At 44.9% G+C, this 18,354-nt stretch overlaps 1 protein-coding gene across 1 annotated transcript in view; it reads left to right on the top strand.

Moving 5' to 3' along the window:
• Positions 1-9,094: 9,094 nt before the first annotated feature.
• CYP24A1 (cytochrome P450 family 24 subfamily A member 1) overlaps positions 9,095-18,354 on the top strand; it is a 16,276-nt gene continuing 7,016 nt past the window's right edge. Inside the window, exons 1-6 of the mRNA XM_017496901.2 lie at positions 9,095-9,361; positions 9,589-9,779; positions 11,015-11,108; positions 13,298-13,394; positions 16,562-16,653; positions 17,818-17,929. Coding sequence (XP_017352390.1) covers positions 9,104-9,361; positions 9,589-9,779; positions 11,015-11,108; positions 13,298-13,394; positions 16,562-16,653; positions 17,818-17,929 — 844 coding nt within the window. The 5' untranslated portion in view covers positions 9,095-9,103. The remainder of the gene's footprint in view (positions 9,362-9,588; positions 9,780-11,014; positions 11,109-13,297; positions 13,395-16,561; positions 16,654-17,817; positions 17,930-18,354) is intronic.

Here is an 18,354-nt window from a genome sequence, read left to right as displayed (position 1 = left end):
TGCTTTGTGGAAAGGCAGGGACCCAGGCTGTCTCAATGTGAACAAGGGTGATGGCTCAGGAGTCAGGCATCCCCCAGGGTTCAAATCACCACTGAATGTGTGTGACTTGGTGTCCCCATGAGTTTCATGATCTCAGCCGCATCTTTTTTATAAGTTTGGTGGGAGACTTAGGCAAGACGAGATGTGACTGGCACATGAACTCTCAATCTATGTTAACTAGTCATTTCATTGTTCAGTACATCAGAGTGGTTGGATTCTTCGCTAATGACTCAGGCGGGCCACATGCACTGAATGTGCATTCATCTCCAATAGACATACCTAAAGGGAAAGACAGATTGACAGATGGCTTATGGTTGATTTACGGAAAAGCATATGTAATAAACACAGATAATACCAGATTGAAGTACGTAACATCAGATTGGTCCTATATTATCAATTGAATAATAATAAGAGCTAATTTAAGTAAGGGCGAGAAGTGAGAAAATAAAGGTGGCAGCCTAATCTGGAGCCCATATGTGTAGTCACCACATTATGCCTCTAAACCAAAAACTAAATATATTTTTGAAAAGAATACTGGATAGAACATCTATATAAAATGAATAGAAATAAAGAAATAAAATACTGTTCATTTCAGGACTGGGATCTCTAGCTACGAGCATGCACAATTGTGCTTCATTAAATTGCTTGAGGCCAGAAAGATTATACCCTTTCCCAGTCCTGAATGATTTTTCTTATTATTAAAAATAAATAAAATCAAAATAGCAATATGTGGTTTAGAATGACTGTATCAGTCAGTCATTCAAATTGCAAGAGGAGAAACTCAGATCAAAGTGGAATAAGCAAAATGAGGAATTTGTTGGCTCATGTACAGGAAATGCAGGGATGGATGAATGGTACCAAATGATGCCATGAGAATCTGACATTGCCTTCCTTTCCCTGTCCTCCATTTCTTCTCTTAGTTTTGTTTTCCTCTGTGTTGGCTTTGCCATGAGGCCAGCCCTCTCTACTTGGTGGCCCCAGCAAATGAAGGGCCTTAAGTAATCTTCCCAGGGGAAAGAGTCTTCTGTTTCCTAGTTGCTCCAGCAAAAGTCTCCACATTCACTCTGATCTGACTAGCCTGGAACATGAGCTCATCCCAGATGGATGCACTCAACTTTAGCTAAGAGAGAGGAATGTGCGGAGTGGTCCTAAATCATGGGCTTTGCCTTGTAGGATGAGATTGGTCTACGTGAATCACACAGTAATCAGAAGACAAGATCTTGGATGCTGGGAAGGTAAAACCCAAAGAAGTTCATCACACAGAAACCAGCTCCCTTTTATTTTAAACACATGATTTGACAGCAAGTAGGTTTCTCAGGGACTAGAACAGAGGCTAGCCACGTGCTTCTAGCCTTGCAGACACTCAAGGGTGTCTGTGCTGTGTTTGGCTGATCAAATGGCCTTCAAATAACTTCTAAATGTAATCTGCAGTGTTTGAGAAATTGATCAACATTTACATTCTTCTGCTTAGCCCATAGAACCTCTTGCACCTGTGAACTGGTGGAAGTAAAGAAGGTAATCATAATGATGTCATTTAGTTTAATTCTAATTTTTAGAGATTCATGTCTATTTAAAGAATCTTAACCTTCATGCTTATGCCACTGAACAAAACTATCTTGAAAGAATAAAACACCTCTGCAATACGAACGCATACTAACCAGGAGCCATTTGATAATTAAGTTTAGAGATGACAATGGGGAATATGAATTCCTTGTCTTTAGAATAAATATTAAATATATTTGTGTGTCTGATCAGCATCCTTTGTGTTATTCTCTTTGTGGGTCTCTTTATACTTTGAGCTCAAGGAACTGAGAGAAGCCCCCTGCCTCTTTCCCACCAAGCCTTAGTGAAGCTGACCATTTCCCGCAATTTAAGTCTGAGCTCAAATATTAGTTTTATGCCTACCTGAAATTTTACTATTTCTTTGTTTACATGTGTGTGATCTGCCTTCCCCCGTAGAATCTGAGCTCCAAAAAGCTAGGGCCTCGTCTGCCTTACCCATCACAGTATCCCCAGTGCTGGGAATGGTGCCTGGCACATAGCAGACGCACAATAGCTATCCCTGGACTGACTCCACTTCCAAAGAATTCCATTCTAATTGGATAGAGTATAAAACATATCAACAAATCACTGGAAATTTATATTATTTTTCAATGGGAAGTCCCATTATTCTAAAGAAAGCTGTGAATATTCATATAAACAGATAAAATCCCAAATTATTCCATGCAAGCTGCATTAGGACTAAACGCTGAGAAACTTCCTCCTCAATGCTGTAATCACCACCATTTCATATGGCACAAAATCCGGAAGCATGTTCCATCACTGTTCTCTGTGGGTGAAAAATCAAGCAATAAAATCTAGATTATGAGGGATGTTTGGCAATTGCTACTGCACAAAAACTGCATAAGTGCTCTGCTAATTTTTTCCCCAAAGATAAAAGGACTCTTCCAGACTTTTCTTGTTTGCCGCTTTACGTTCATAAACAAAAAAACAGATATCCCCATTCACTCCTGGAGTTTACTCATCTAACCACAGAGGGACTTTCCACCAGGCGCCTTTAGGTGCCAATTGCTTATCAAAGTGTATGCTTGTTGGTTCATATTAAAGCTCTGGCAAAAAGATATTCTGAGCTCAATCATCCTGCAGAATGCTATCCAAGTCAACAGCAATAAGATGCTATGTGGAGGCAGGATTTTGACATACAGGAGCAGAGCAAACTATACTTTGCATCCAAAACACTCAACAATAATAATCCTGTCGTAGAATTTCCCCAATTTTCACTCTGACGGGATTAGCCTAGTCATCATGCAAGAAAGGATAAGGTAGGTATCTAGGTGATGATGTAATTTTAAAACTGAATTATGAAACACATATGGTACCACTGGAATGTCTACAAAAATCAATGGATTTTTTCATTAGCTAGCTTCACTTGATTCTAAATCAGCACAAATATTTTACATATATTAATTCATTTATCAAATTCTCTGTTTTCATATGGAGATAACCTGTTAAAGAGTGCACATCTGTCTCACACAGATCTCTGTTTTACTAGATATTTTGAAAAAAGGAAAAAACAAAAGAAAATGTTTCTTTATATATAAGGTTTGCAATTAGACACATCTTTTTACCAGGAGCTAAATGTAATAGAAGAATAGACTCATTGGATTGAGTACAGCTATAACAAGTAAGGCACTTTATCTTTGTTGTTCTTGCAATAGTATTATTTGACAAACATTTATTGAGTACCTAAACTGATCTCGGCATAGCTATAAGTACTAGGAATATGACAGAGGGTAAGACAGACAGTCTTCCTGTCCTCAGGAAGCTGGCATCTTGAAGCAAGCTAGACTTTAAGTTACAAGACAGTAACTATATAATATTATTATAACTATATATTATAATGATATGTAAGAGACACTGTTATGATTTCTATTTTATAGAAGAGGACAAGATAATGTAACCTGGTAACAATGGTAATACGTAGCAGGGTAGATTCAACCCAGGTCTGGCTTAAACTCTGTAAGAAAGTGAGGTATTGTCATTATAAAATGGGAAATAACAAGTCTCGCCTTACAACATTGTTGTGTGGGTGGAGACAGTAAAATGTCCGCCACACACATGGTAGTTCCTTAATAAGTTATAATTTGTAGTAATGGTGAAATGATTCATAAACTTGAGTGTGCTTACTATATTTCTCATCTCCTTTGCAATAGAGCAGCTCTTTTAATGATAAATTTGTTGAAAATTTCCCCCTGTTAACTGCATTTCAAAGAACTTAAGATACCTTTTCTATACCTGTAATATAACTTTAATTTACCAACACGACTGAATTCTACTCAAAAATTATCAAGCAAGTACAGAGGCCAAACAGATTTTAGTGAAGACAATGATTGTGTTTTGCCTAATATTTTAAGTATTTATCTTGACCTTCCTGAGACACAGGTATAGTAGCCCCCAATTTTACCAATAAGGAACTAGACTCAGAGAAGTTAAATAGCTTTCCCAAGACCACACAGCTAATGAGTGGTGGAGTCGGTTTCAGCCCAAGCTGTTGAGATCAAAACCATTATTTTGGTCACATAGAACTATTTTATATATGAACAACACACAAAGCCCTCCAGGATTACCAACAATTTCCTCAGAAAACAAAGAATACATTGATACTGAGCTTTCTGCTTTTCACTTGGGAATGAGGAAATAATCAATAATCAATTTTCCATTATTTACTCACTGGGTGCTGGCCAACATAAACAGCCCTGTCATATACTCTAGGAAAAACAAAAACAAAGCCAAAAAAAAAAGAAACGGTATCTATAATTTCAAGAAGTTTTGTCTAATTAGGCAAAGAACTGCAAGACACTTGTAATAAAGATTATGACTTTAATTATTTAAGAGCCCAGTTCCTGAAGTTCTTAATGACATTAACAGTGAGCAGGTGTGCTAGGGACTTTCAGCGCTTTGTCATCCTCAGAAAAACCCTATGGAGTGGGAACTACCATGATCATCATTTTTTTTTTTTTGGATGGAGTCTCACTTTGTCACCCAGACTGGAGTGTAGTGGCACTGTCTCGGCTCACTGCAACCTCTGCCTCCTGGGTTCAAGTGATTCTCCTGCTTCAGCCTCCTGAGTAGCTGGAATTATAGGCACCTGCCACCATGCTCAGCTAATTTTTGTTTTTTTAGTAGAGACAGAGTTTTGCCATGTTGGCCAGGTTGGTCTCGAACTCTGACCTCAGGTGAGCCCCCTGCCTTCATCTCCCAGAGTGCTGGGGTTACAGATGTGAGCCACTGTGCCTGTCCTGATTACCACTTTTGAGATGAGGAAACTAAGGCTGAGACAACCACGTTGTAAACGAGTAAGTCATCCCCAGTTTTTCTGGCTGCACAGTAGCTGAGCTGGGGTTTGAATTTACCAGCATTTCACTGCTAATCTTCCCTTGGCTTTATTCAAGTATACAGTTTCCTGAGTCAATTGCAACTATTGAGTTGAACACAAAAGTATAATAATGGAGACATCTAAGTTGCCTCCCTTCTATGGACTTGGCAAGAAACAAGGTATGCAATACAGTAATGCTACAAGGTAATATTTGCTGGGCACTTTGCTGTGCTAGGAACTTTAAATGCAGTATTCTCACAGCAAGGCATGAAATTGGCTATTATTACTACTCCTGTTTCCATGAGGCTTGACCTTTACTGTGAGGTTACTTGCAACACTGCCCATTCAACAGATGTGACAAGTAAGTCCTCCAGGTTTCCACAATCAGAAAGTGGATCTAGTACTCACACCCCAGTTTAGGCAAAGATTTTGTTTTTTTGAGATGGAGTCTCACTCTGTCACCCAGGATAAAGTGCAGTGACATGATCTTGGCTCACTGCAACCTCTGCCTCTCAGGTTCAGCTAATTCTCCTGTCTCAGCCTCCCAAGTAGCTGGGATTACAGGCATCTGCCAACACACCTGGCTAATTTCTGTATTTTTTAGTAGAGATAGGGTTTCATCATGTTGGCCAGACTGGTCTTGAACTCCTGGCTTCAAGTTATCCACCTGCCTCAGCCTCCCAAAGTGCTGGGATTACAGGCGTGAATCACCACGCCAGGCCTAGGCAGTTTTAAGCACAAAGCTATATTACTATTGCATCTACTTGAAAGGGTTTTGCATTTTCCAGTGCAGAGAAACCAGCCCTTGCACTCCTACACACTCCTCCACCCCACCCTCATTACACATGTGGACACAGGTGTGTGAACTCACACATACATGTTGCCATGGGTGGTCCCTTGATATGAGGGCTGAAGTATAATGATCCATTCCAGGACTTGATAAGATTTCCCAGAACAAAATAGAGGGCCTGAGCCAGTCTCAGTAATGATGGCAGTCATTTATGAGGCATTTCAAGATCTCTCATTAGTAATTCCCGACAGGATCCCTGTCCGGATGACTCACAGAGCAAAGTAGTGAGTGAAGGATGAGGACAAATGAGGAATAGTGAGTTCCTGGAAGTGGGATCAAAAATAGTCCTTTTGAATTTAACCGTACTTCCCAAGGACAGGTACGTATTGAGGTCAATGAAGTTTCAAAGAAAGTCTTGTTTTTCTCTGCGATTCAATCTAAAAATTACTGGGGATTTTTCTCCATTGAACATGAGAAAATATATCCCTGGAATAGGAATTTTCTTTTTGGCTACCATGTAACTAATGATTGCCCATACATTTAAATATCTATTTAGAATATACAAAGCAACATAGCACGAAACTCTTAAAAAACCTAGCAAGTCTGAAATGATTTCCTCTTCTCCTTGTGCATACCTGCCAAAAGACAAGGAAAAGAAAGAATAAGTGGGAAAATGACCCAATGGCTGAAATATCAATACAGCCATTCACTGTGTCCAAACACCGCACCAGAAGCAAGGCACTCAGTGGCGAACAACGTAGAACTTCTATTTAGAGCTATTCTTTTTTTTTTTTTTTTTTCCTTTCTTTTTTAGAGAGTCTCACTCTACCGCCCAGGTTGGAGTGAAGTGGTACAATCTCAGTTCACTGCAACCTCCAAAGTAGCTGGGATTACAGGCATGCACCACCATGCCCGGCTAATTTTTGTATTTTTGGTATAAATGAGGTTTCACCATGTTGGCCAGGCTGGTTTCAAGCTCCTGACCTCAGGTAATCCACCCACCTCCATCTCCCAAAGTGCTGGGATTACAGGCGTGAATCGCCGCACCCAGCCAGAGCTACTCTTTTGCAACACCATCAGCACATACAACATTTCTCTCACGCGTACTGACATGGTAGGCGTTCTGGACCCACCGACTTTCCTCTTGGTGATAATTCTCATTTGAGAAATACTTCCAATATTCTGAGACATTCTGGTTTAAGAAAAAGTGACGTAACATAGCATGATGTATAGGGGTGTATAATGTAGGGCCCGGCCTAGAATCAGAAAATATTGAGTCTGAATCCCACCTGAGCCAATTGTAAAAGTCAAGAGTCAAGGGTTTTTTTGTCTTTGGTATTTTTTTGTTTTTTATTTTATTTCATTTTATTGGCATTGGGCTGAGACGAGAACTAAATGGGAAAACTGACATAAAATGTCTAGTTCAGTGCCTAACTTATCATAAGCCCTAGAAAGATTTCATAAGAATCTTATAAAACATATGGATGTACATCCAGTATGCCGCCTATACTATATTACATATATTTAGTGTATATTGCATATAACATACAATCTGGTGTATGCTGCTGCTGCATCATATATAGTATATAATGTATATATAAATAGGTATCATGCATAAATTATAGTATGTATCAATAGCTATTATTTTTACTAACATAGACAGTCATTAACCCCTCCTGACAAATCAAAAATTATGGTGTTCAAGCTCAAGTCGGGCTGCAAAAGATTTTTAAGAAACAAACTAGAGACTTACAAAAGAATTTACCAGGGAAAGATTTGCCAACACTCGGGGCAAAAAATGACAGAGACACGTGACTGACAAGCAGGGCAAGGAAACAGAACGTCCCTTCTCTCTTCCTTGGCTAGTGGTAGTTTTGTATCGGATCAGGTTGAAAGGATTCAAGCCACTTTAAAACCATCAACAAAAATCTCCAACTTCCCTTCCTGAATTAGCAAAGCGGGCTCTCTTGCCGGCCCGGATGATTCTAGAAGTTGTGTATGTTTGTCACTGGGCCTGCCTAGGACGCACCTTGGGGTGGGGGTGGGGGTGGGGGTGGGCATTGGGGACGGTGGTCTCGAGCTCTGTGTACCCCTCCTTTTCACAAGCTCGTCGTTGTACAAGAACAGAGACGGGCGGTGGACATAGGGAAGGTGGCCCAGCCTGAATTCAAGCGTCGCTGGTACAAGCCACCCTCTCCAAGGCGCATTTCTTAACTTCAAGCCACCCTCTCCAAGGCGCATTTCCTAACTTCCTAAAGAAGGAACACCAGCAGCTAATTTTTGGTGACTGGTGACTATGGACAGCGCTCCGTTGTTGCTGCTTTACGTGCGTTCATTCATTTAATCTGCAAAACAACCAGACATGAAACAGCAGGAAGGAAATTCTACAAACTCCCCTTCTCGCTCAAGACCCAAAAGTCTCCTCTTGGGGTGCATTTCAGTAAGACTCAGATCCTCCTCACTCTGAGAGACGCAGAAAGCCAAAATTTCTCCAAAACAAAACTTCAGTCCAGGTTGCGGGATCTGGCTCCCGGGAGGTGCGCGGGCTCTCCAGGCTCCTGGCAGACGCCAGCCGCTTTCCCGGGCCCGCACTCCGGGACCTCGCCCGCCCGGCATCGCGATTGTGCAAGCACCGGGCGGCAACCACCGCTGCCACTGCCGGATCCTGCCCGCGGGGGGAGGGCAGGGAGGCGCGTTCGGCGTAAACCCGATGAACTCCGGGCTTCGGGCTTCGCGTGCCTTCCCGGGGGTTACCTCCGGGGTGGAGTCTGCGGCCCCCACCCCACCCCACCTCCCGCGCCCGGCTATCAGCAAGCACCCCGGTGACCCGAGGCGCGGATGCCCTCGATCACCTCGCTGACTCCATCCTCCTTCCACCCCCTCCCCTGGGTCCCGCGTCTTTCCCTCGGAACCTGGCCAGCTGGGGGCCACTCCGCCCTCCTCTGAGTGCTCATTGGCCACCCAGAGCATGCCCTGTCTCCATAAATGCAAGGTCCCCGGGCACGACAACTTGGAGAGGGACCGGAAGGAACGCGGCGCCAGCAACATCTCACCTACCCTCCTTGACACCTCCTCCCTGCGGTTCCAGCCAGACCTTAGAAGTCAGACTTGCAGACCAACAGGAGGACTCCCAGCTTTCCCTTTCCAAGAGGTCCCCAGCCCCTACGGCCAGCACAAGGAGGCACCAACGCTCTGAGGCTGCCGCACGGTGCACCGTCGAGCATCCTCGCCTAGATCCTTTCTGCCCGGTCCCGCCTCACCCCGCTCCATCACACCAGCCGGCCCTCTTTGCCTCCCCTTCCCAGAATCATTAAGCCCCCAGATCCCACCAGTGCCTAGTACCCACCTCGCCCCACCCCATCCCGGTGCCTTCCCACACCCCAGTGTCCCCCGCTGCCATGAGCTCCCCCATCAGCAAGAGCCGCTCGCTCGCCTCCCTCCTGCAGCAGCAGCGAAGTCTGAGGCAGCCTCCCAGACCCGTGACCTCTGCGGCGTGCACACCTTCTCAGCCACGAGAGGTGCCGGTCTGTCCGCTGACAGCTGGTGGCGAGACCCAGAACGCGGCCGCCCTGCCAGGCCCCACCAACTGGCCACTGCTGGGCAGCCTGCTGCAGATTCTCTGGAAAGGAGGGCTCAAGAAACAGCACGACACCCTGGTAAATACATTTTTGCGCCCCTGATTCCCTTTCTCCTCCCTGTTCCGCCCTCCCAGTGGCGCACCAAACCTTCCCCGAGGTGCACAGCTCTGGCGCACAGTGCGCTTTGGCGTCTGGGCAGCGAGGGTCCCCGGTCCCCGAGGAGGAAGGAGGCGGGAGGAGGGAGAAGCGCTTGGGGGACCGCGGAGGATGCGCGCTGACTCCGCGCTGTGCCGGGCCCGCTGCAGGCGGAGTACCACAAGAAGTACGGCAAGATTTTCCGCATGAAGCTGGGTTCCTTTGAGTCGGTGCACCTGGGCTCGCCGTGCCTGCTGGAAGCGCTGTACCGCACTGAGAGCGCGCACCCGCAGCGGCTGGAGATCAAACCATGGAAGGCCTATCGCGACTACCGCAAAGAAGGCTACGGGCTGCTGATCCTGTGAGTCCAAACCGAGGGACCCGAGCTCGCGGCCGCGCCTGATGAACCTGACAGCGCCTGGAAATTGCGAAGAGGCGGGAGTAGAGTTCCCTGGGGTTGGACTCTTCTTAGGCAGGGCGGATACCAAAGCCCCGGTCCGGGACGACTGCAACCCTGAGCTCTTGTGTAGATTAGAGTCGGTCCATTAAAAAGCCGTGCTGTGCACCGGACACCTGCGTTCTCTCTGGCAAGAGGGCAGGGCCACACCCTTCCATCAAAGAAACGCCAAAACAGGGTTGTACAAACTGTGGTGTTCAGATCCCTGGGCAGGATGATGTTGTGAAGTTAGCTTACGGGGCAAACACCTTACACAAACAAAATTAGCCCTTAAAACTCCCTGAAATGCCTTGCAAGCTCAAAAACCAGAAGTTAACCTCTTTTGCTTTTTACAGTAACCTTTTCTGCAAAGGATTGGGGGTCATGCCTTTCTACTTGTAAAATTTGAATCAGGAGGGATGTCAAAGTTGTATTTTAGGTAGATAAATGCTACAATGGGATAGGATTCTTCTGCTTTTTAGTTGTTAGCATTTAACAAATTAGCACCTTTATTTACCCCCCCCCCCATCGTAATGCCTAATAGTTATATTTTCCAGGATATAATTACTGGAATTAAAAACCGTATTAATGCACAGTGCATCACTCTGTGTGGTATGCTACGGGGCAGGTGCATACAACCGCATGATTGCAAGAGGCTTTTTACTACTCCAGTGAATCTCTGGCTGTATGTTATTATTTGGAGGTGATGGTAAAATTCTTATTCTGAGGTATTTTGCAAATATGAACTCCACACCAATGAGTTGAAAGAATACAAGATTCTTTCCTCAAACAGATCAGAGTTGCTGGTGATGGGGTGTTCACATGCCCCCTTTCACTGCTAGGAACTAGCCTCTGGCCTCCCAGCTCCCATTCCCTGCAGAGACACCTCAAAATCCCTGAACCCAGATTATCTGGACTTCAACTTTCTGGTGCAATCTTTGACTAGGAGGAAAGATGCCTTTTCATCCTATTGCCAAACGATTGTCAAAATATGATCACTATTTTGCCCCAAATATTCTAATGTTCATATTCTCTGGCTATTTCTAGCATGATTCTCAGTGTTTGATTGTGTTATTCCTGAAGTTGCAGCTGGAGGTATTTCTGCATCTCCCTTCTTTTCTTTTCAATGTGCTCTAAATGTATTTCTGCTTCTCTCACAGGGAAGGTGAAGACTGGCAGCGGGTCCGGAGCGCCTTTCAAAAGAAATTAATGAAACCAGTGGAAGTGATGAAGCTGGACAACAAAATCAACGAGGTTTGCAGGCTGGGGCCAGCTTTCCTGGGGCTCCTGGGGACATGGGGATATTAATAGAGCTCCAAGTCACAGCCACAAAGTACAGAGAAAAAAGAATGCAATTCGGATGATTTAAGGGCGTCTTCTCTTTCTCTCCATTCCTTCTACAACCTACTCCCCACCAATATTTCTCTATCCTTCACGCTCTGTTTTTGGTTTTTTTTTTTCTTTTGAGATGATGTCTCACTCTGTTGCCCAGGCTGGAGTGCAGTGGTACAGTCTCGGCTCACTGCAACCTCTGCCTCCCAGGTGGAAGAGTGATTCTCCTGCCTCAGCCTCCTGAGTAGTTGGGACTACAGTTACCCACCACCACACCCAACTAATTTTTGTATTTTTAGTAGAGATGGGGTTCCACCATGTTGGTCAGGCTGGTCTCAAACTCCTGACCTCGTGATCTGCTTGCCTCTGCCTCCCAAAGTGCTGGGATTACTGGCGTGAGCCACCGTGTCCAGCCCTTCAGCCTTTTTTAAAGTCATATCACAATGAGGGAGAAATGAGGAACATAGACTTTGGTATTCTACAGCCTTGGATTTAAGCCCCAGCCTTCCACTCCCTGGCTATGAGAACTGGCGATGTCACTCAACTTCCCTAAGTCTCCGTTTCCTCATCTACATAATGGGAGTAACTGTTCCCACTCCATGGGTTTGCTGTGAGAATTAAATGAGATAACCTTGTAAAGTTCTTAAGCTGTGATACTTGAGCTGGGTTTTGCAGGAAGAGTAGGAATCTGAAAGCAAAGAAGGTGGAGGAAGGCGTGACGGCAGAGAGAAGAGCCTTCTGAAAATCAGGAGGCATGAAATGACATGTTGTGTTCAGAGAATCAGTCATTTAGTATAGCTGATGTAAGGCTTTCTCTGAAATGATACTGGACAGATCTTAACAATATTTTTGAATTCTACTAAAACGTTTGGACATTATCCCTTAGCCAACATGGAGTCAAAGGGGGTTTTAAGCATATAGTAGTCTCTTTTTACCTCCATTAACTTTGGATGTTTATTTTGAACTGGATGTGGCCACAGATGGGATCACATAGGTGAAGGTTTGCAAACTCAGAAGCTTCCAGGGGCCACATGACTAATATAAAATAATAAGGCAGACCCAGTGAAAATTGTAGGAAACATGACAGTGCATGCCCCTCCTAGGAGGGACAGCAGCCCCAGTGCCAGCAAAGGGTGGCCATGTAGGAATGCAGACCTCGAGTCACCAAGTTCCGTAATTGTTATTTACATTTTAAACCATTAGTGGCAAATCCATACATTCATATGAAACCTCTTGTTTTTTCTAATGGTAACAAAGTACTTTTAAATGCACTATGGGGGCAAACTAAACATGCAAACTAAGTCCACATGTGTGGACTTTATGATCAGACCAGCTCTTGGTAGGGTCCAGGATGGCAACTTATCAGCTCTTTGTCCACAAGTGAGCGACTTGGCCCCTTTAAGCCTCAGCTTTCTCATCTATTACATGGGAAATGAGTAATGACAGTACCTACTACCTCATGGCGTTGCTGGGAGGATCAGCCAATACACTTTGTACAGTGTTGGGTACCATGTGGACCTCATTAAATGTGAGGCATTCATAATTGAAAACTGGTTTATGAAACTGGCATCCAAAGGTCTTATGTGACTGTCCCAAGGTCATAGACTACTCAGGGAAGGAGCTGCGTCCAGAATTGGTAGATCTTCTGGCTCCAAATTCAACATGCTTAACACAACCACCAACCAATAAAGAGACGTTTGCTTGTACAGATGTGGAAGGGCACCTCAGGATAGCTGCCGATTCACAGTCCTTGAGATGCTGGGCTAACAGGGACATTTGGCTGATTCCTTTGTGGTTTATTCCCCCATTCTGATTAGGAAAAAAAACGTTTTTCTTTTCTTAAATTGCCAGAATTATTTTTAGATCAAAAGCTGAAACGTAAGCTTCAGGGTGGCTTCAGAAAAAGCTCAGGAAATAACCCAGGACAAGGTCCTTAGGGGATAAGGTGGGTTCCCAGGGAGAGTATATAATTAGCATGACTTCAGGATGAATAACATGATGGCCTGTGAATATACGACGGAGCAAGGCCTAAAGTTAGTTCAGTGAGCTTTGAACCTTTGTTTTCCTTCAACATCTTTAAAATGTGTCTTTTGTGGTTGTTTTCTTTGAAGGTCTTGGCTGATTTTATGGGCAGAATAGATGAGCTCTGTGATGAAAAAGGACACATTGAAGACTTGTACAGTGAACTGAACAAATGGTCACTTGAAAGTGAGTTGCCACTACAGTCTTGCTCATTGATTTTGCAGGTGATTTTCAGAGTGAAACACGGCTCTGTTGGCAACCCTCTGTAATCATGCATTATTGCTGCCTAGGGAGAGGCCATAGCAGCCCTTTTCATGCTTCTTTTATGTGCTTAAGTTATGCCTTGAACTATGGATTGTTTATGAAGTCATACAACAAACATTTGTTGAACACTGGCTGTGTGTCTGGCACTGTGCCAGGTACTAGGGATACGACGAGGAACAAAACAGATAACCTCCCTGCCCTTGGGGAGCTTATATGCTAGACAAGGCGATAGTCAACAAGTAAACACATTTTAAAACATACCCTTCCAAGGAGTAAAGGAAAGAGAAAGGGAGTTAAGAGGCATGAAAGCCAGGTACGGTGGCTCATGCCTGTAATCCCAGGACTTTGGGAGGCTGAGGTGGGCAGATCACTTGAGGCCAGCCCAGGAATCTGAGCCCCGCTTGGGCAACACAGCAAAACCTTGTCTCTACAAAAAATACAAAAATTAGTCAGGTGTGGTGGCACATGCCTGTAGTCCCAGCTACTCGGGAGGCTGAGGTGGGAGGATTGCTTGACCCTGGGAAGTCAAAGCAGAAGTGAAGGCGTGATTGTGCCACCGCATTCCAGTCTGGGTGATGGACTGAGACCCCAGAGAGAGAAAGAGAAGGGAGGGAGGGAAGGAGGGGAGAAAAGAGAGAGAGAAAAAGGAGGAAGGAAGGGAAGGAGGGAAGGGCAGAAGGAAGGAGGGAAGGAAGGAAGGAAGGAGGGAAGGAAGGAGGGAGGGAGGGAGGGAAGGAAGGAAGGAAGGAAGGAAGGAAGGAAGGAAGGGAGGGAGGGAGGGAGGGAGGGAGGGAGGGGAGGAAGGAAGGAAGGAAGGAAGGAAGGAAGGGAGGAAGGGAGGGAGGGAGAGGGGAAGGGAGGGAGGGAGGGAGGAAACTGGAAAAAAAAAGAAAGAAAGAGAGAAAGAAAGAAAAAGAAAGAAAGAAGGAAGGAAGGAAGGAAGGAAGGAGAAAGAGAGAGAAAGAAAGGAAGGAAGGAGAACGAAAGAAAAAGAAGAAAGAAAGAGCATGAAAGATATGCAAATCCTTTTTAGTTAAGGAGGCATGTGAGGTAAGTCCTAAAGGAAGGGAAGGAGTGAATCACGAGGGTTCCTGTAGAAGGCTGTTCCAGGCATCCCAGGCAGCAGAGACAGCAAGCGCAGATGCCGGGAGGTGGAAGCATGAACGCAGTGTCTGAGGAGCTGCAAGGTGCTGGTGTGAGTGGATCACGATGAACAAGCTGGGACGAAGGGGAGGCTGTGAAACAAGATGAGGTCAGAAAGAAGGCAGGCATCTGATAGGTCCCGGCAAGACTTTGCCCCTAGTCTGATTCAGAGGGGGCAAGCAAGGGAGGGAGGGCATGACCGGTTTCTTCAAGGATCACTGTGGAAGAGCTCACTGCCCATGGGGGCGCAGGCAGGAGGGGAGTCAACTGTGATGAGGCGGGAGAGCACCTGGCTGAGGACATTCAGGGCTGTGGGAGAACGGGAGAGGGCTGCCTAAGCCAGACACGGGCAGAGGTGGCTTCACGGAGATGGGGCCTCTCAGCTCAGACCTGATGGTTCAGTAGGAGCTCACCAGGTGAAAAGGGAGGAAGGAGAGTGTCTTTGCAGAAGTTCAGAATGAATGAAGCATATCCTGTAAGAGAGGCGTGTGGGAGGGGACGGAGGCTGGGAGAGGGCCGGCAGCCAGCTCACGGAGGGCTGCATGGGTGGGAGTTTGCATTTGAGCCGGGAAGTAACCGGAGCTGTGGGATGTTTTTAGCAGCAGTATGATATGGGCAGATTTGCTGGGAGGATCACTGTGGCTGCTGATGGGAGGGATAGAAGGAAAACCTATAACACTTCCATAAATTCAAGGTCAGAATCACTGCCATAATAGATTAATAAAAAAATAAGTAACTTTCTTTTTATTATTTGAGACAGAGTCTCACTCTGCCCCCAGGCTGGAGTGCAGTGACGTGATCTCGGCTCACTGTAACCTCCACCTCCTGGGTTCAAGCGATTCTCCTGCCTCAGCCTCCAGAGTAGCTGGGATTACAGGCACATGTTACCATGCCTCGCTAATGTTTTATTTTTTGTACAGGCAGGTTTCTATCATGTTGCCCAAGCTGTTCTCAAACTCCTGGGCTCAAGCAATCTGCCTGCCCCAGGCTCCTAAAGAGCTAAGATTACAGGTGTGAACCACCATCCTCCACCCTGTGTCCTCTTTTAAAAAAAAGTTTACAGGAGATAATTTTTAGGACAATGGGGAACATTTTAAAATGGGACACAGTAGATTTTCTATGAAATGGCCGCTAATGTTCTTAGGGATGTTAATCACACTGTGTTTATGTAGGAGAATGCTTTATTCTTGGGACATTATTGCTAAGTTATCTAATTGCGAAGTGTCCTGAGAGCTCAAAATTATTTCCAAATGTTTCAGCACACACAATCACATATACACTTGTACGCATACATACACACAAAGAGAAAGAAATGGCCGCAAAATGTTGATGAGGTCAGAGGATACAGGTTTTCATGTTACCACTCCTTCAGGTTTTCTGTAGGTACAAAGTTTTGAAATGAAGAGTTGGGAATTTTATTTTTAAAAGGTTTCTTCTAAATAAAATGATGAGATGGAAGAAAAAACTCTATATGAAGTCCTAGCCCAGTACCTGGCAGGTAATAGGTGTTTGGAACCTAATTATTTCCTTCCCTTCTCTTCCTCTGGTGAATGGCTTCCAAACGATTAGGGCCGGCAATAGAATCCAATAAGTGACTCTAAAAACCCAGCTGAGTTCGAGGCATAGCACAGACCTGACCCAGCAGCACCTTTGCTAGGGCCCCTGGATCTCCTATGTGACTGCTGTGACTCAGCACAGTGGATCTCTGAGCAGGATGTTCTAAGGTGATGAGTCATTGGACCTGGAGATCATTTCCAGAAAAAGAGGAGAGTGATTGTGCCCCCCTTCTCTCAGACTCTTTGCTTTTTCTTGATATTTTTGGACTATTGCCTTTTCTCAGAAAATCCCGCACTTTTAAGAGGCATAGAACTGTCTTTAATAGCCAGCTAAGCACAGACTCCAGCATTGCTGTGATTGTGAAAAGTGATGATTATTTTAAATAACAGGTATCTGCCTCGTGTTGTATGAGAAGAGATTTGGGCTTCTCCAGAAGAATACGGGGGACGAAGCTGTGAACTTCATCACGGCCATCAAAACAGTAAGCAGCCTCTTTAGGCGAGCAGTTTCCTTGACTGATGTTTTACAGATTTATTTTTACAGAACTTCAGTGTTTCCCAAAACATGGCATACACACATATTTTATTTCAATAGTTAAGTGTTCATTTTATGTGCATATATGCAGCTGTCTCTAACCTTTCTGGCACCAGGGACCAGTCTTATGGAAGAAAATTTTTTTATGGATGGGGCAGGGTGGTGGGGGAGGGGCAGGAAGGGAGGATAATTCAAGCAAATTACATTTACTGTGCACTCTATTTCCATTATTATTACGTACTCACCATAATGTAGAATCAGTGGAAGCCCTGAGCTTGTTTTCTTGCAATGAGTAAGTCCCATCTTGGGGTGAGAGGAGACAGTGACAGATCATCAGGCATTAGATTCTCATAAGGAGAATCTACCTAGATTCCCTACCTAGGTCCCTTGCACGGGCAGTTCACAACAGCGTTTGCACTCCTGCAACAATCTAAAGCAGCCATTGAGCTGGCAGGAGGCAGAGCTCAGGTGGTAACCCTTGCTGGCCCGCTGACCACCTCCTGCTTCGTGGCCCAATTCCCAGCAGGCCATTGGCCAGTACTGGTTCATAGCCTGGGGGTTGGAAAGCCCTGCGTATATGCACGTACCATAAAGAAGCACATTAAGTCCATTATTTCTTGGTTTAGGCATGGTTAAAATCACTATTTTAATTAAAAATCAGTCGATTAAAAATGCTTTTTAAAAAGAGCCCGAAATTTTTCAGATTTTACCTTTTTGAATAGTTTGGGTGATGTGTCAATAAGATAAACGCTGTGAAATTGGTTTGGAAATGACTGAGGTTTGGAAATTATTAGAAATTGAAGTGAATATGAAAGTTATAGTTTTCCCTCTTTTTTTTTTTTTTTTTACAATTGGGTCATAAGATTACAATTTTAACCCGACACATCCAGTGGGAAATCATCCCCCATACTACTTTCCATATTGAAAGGAGCTGGCAGTGGGGTATGGGCATTGCTCCCGGGACCAGTGCAGAGAGAGCCGGGGCATCCTTGTAATTCCAGCCTTTCAAAAAGTGCAGGGTGCTGTGGTTTACAATGCCCCTCTTCCAGAATGTAAGTTGTCTTTGAGAGAAGGATAATTCAGAATAAAAAAGGGTTTGCATTTCTCTCAGATGATGAGCACGTTTGGGAGAATGATGGTCACTCCAGTTGAGCTGCACAAGAGCCTCAACACCAAGGTCTGGCAGGACCACACCCTGGCCTGGGACACCATTTTCAAATCAGGTAAAGGGCCACCCTTCACACCCTCTGTGTCTGCAGCTGCAGAGAGAAGGTCTGGAGTGATCTCCTGGACCTCATCACCACGTTTAGGTTTTGCAAACACATGTGTTTTGGGGATTGCTTTTGTATACACAAATTCTAAGTAACAAGCTTTCTGTAGTCTTCTTTGGGAATTAAGAGTGGTTAAAAGTAAAATCTGGCCAGACACGGTGGCTCAGTGCTCTCATCTCAACACTTAGGGAAACCGAGGCGAGCGGATCACCTGAGACCAGGAGCTTGAGATCAGCCTGGCCAACTTGGTGAAACCCAGTCTCTACTAATAATACAAAAATTAGCTGGGCATGGTGGCAGGCACCTGTAATCCTAACTACTCAGGAGGCTGAGACAGGACAATTGCTTGAGCCCGGGAGGTGGAGGTTGCAGTGAGC

The sequence above is a fragment of the Cebus imitator genome, unplaced genomic scaffold (genome assembly GCF_001604975.1).
Source record: "Cebus imitator isolate Cc_AM_T3 unplaced genomic scaffold, Cebus_imitator-1.0 Scaffold224, whole genome shotgun sequence".
Taxonomy (NCBI): domain Eukaryota; kingdom Metazoa; phylum Chordata; class Mammalia; order Primates; family Cebidae; genus Cebus; species Cebus imitator.
Note: the sequence above shows the minus strand (reverse complement) of the source record. Positions and strands in the feature narration are given on the sequence as shown.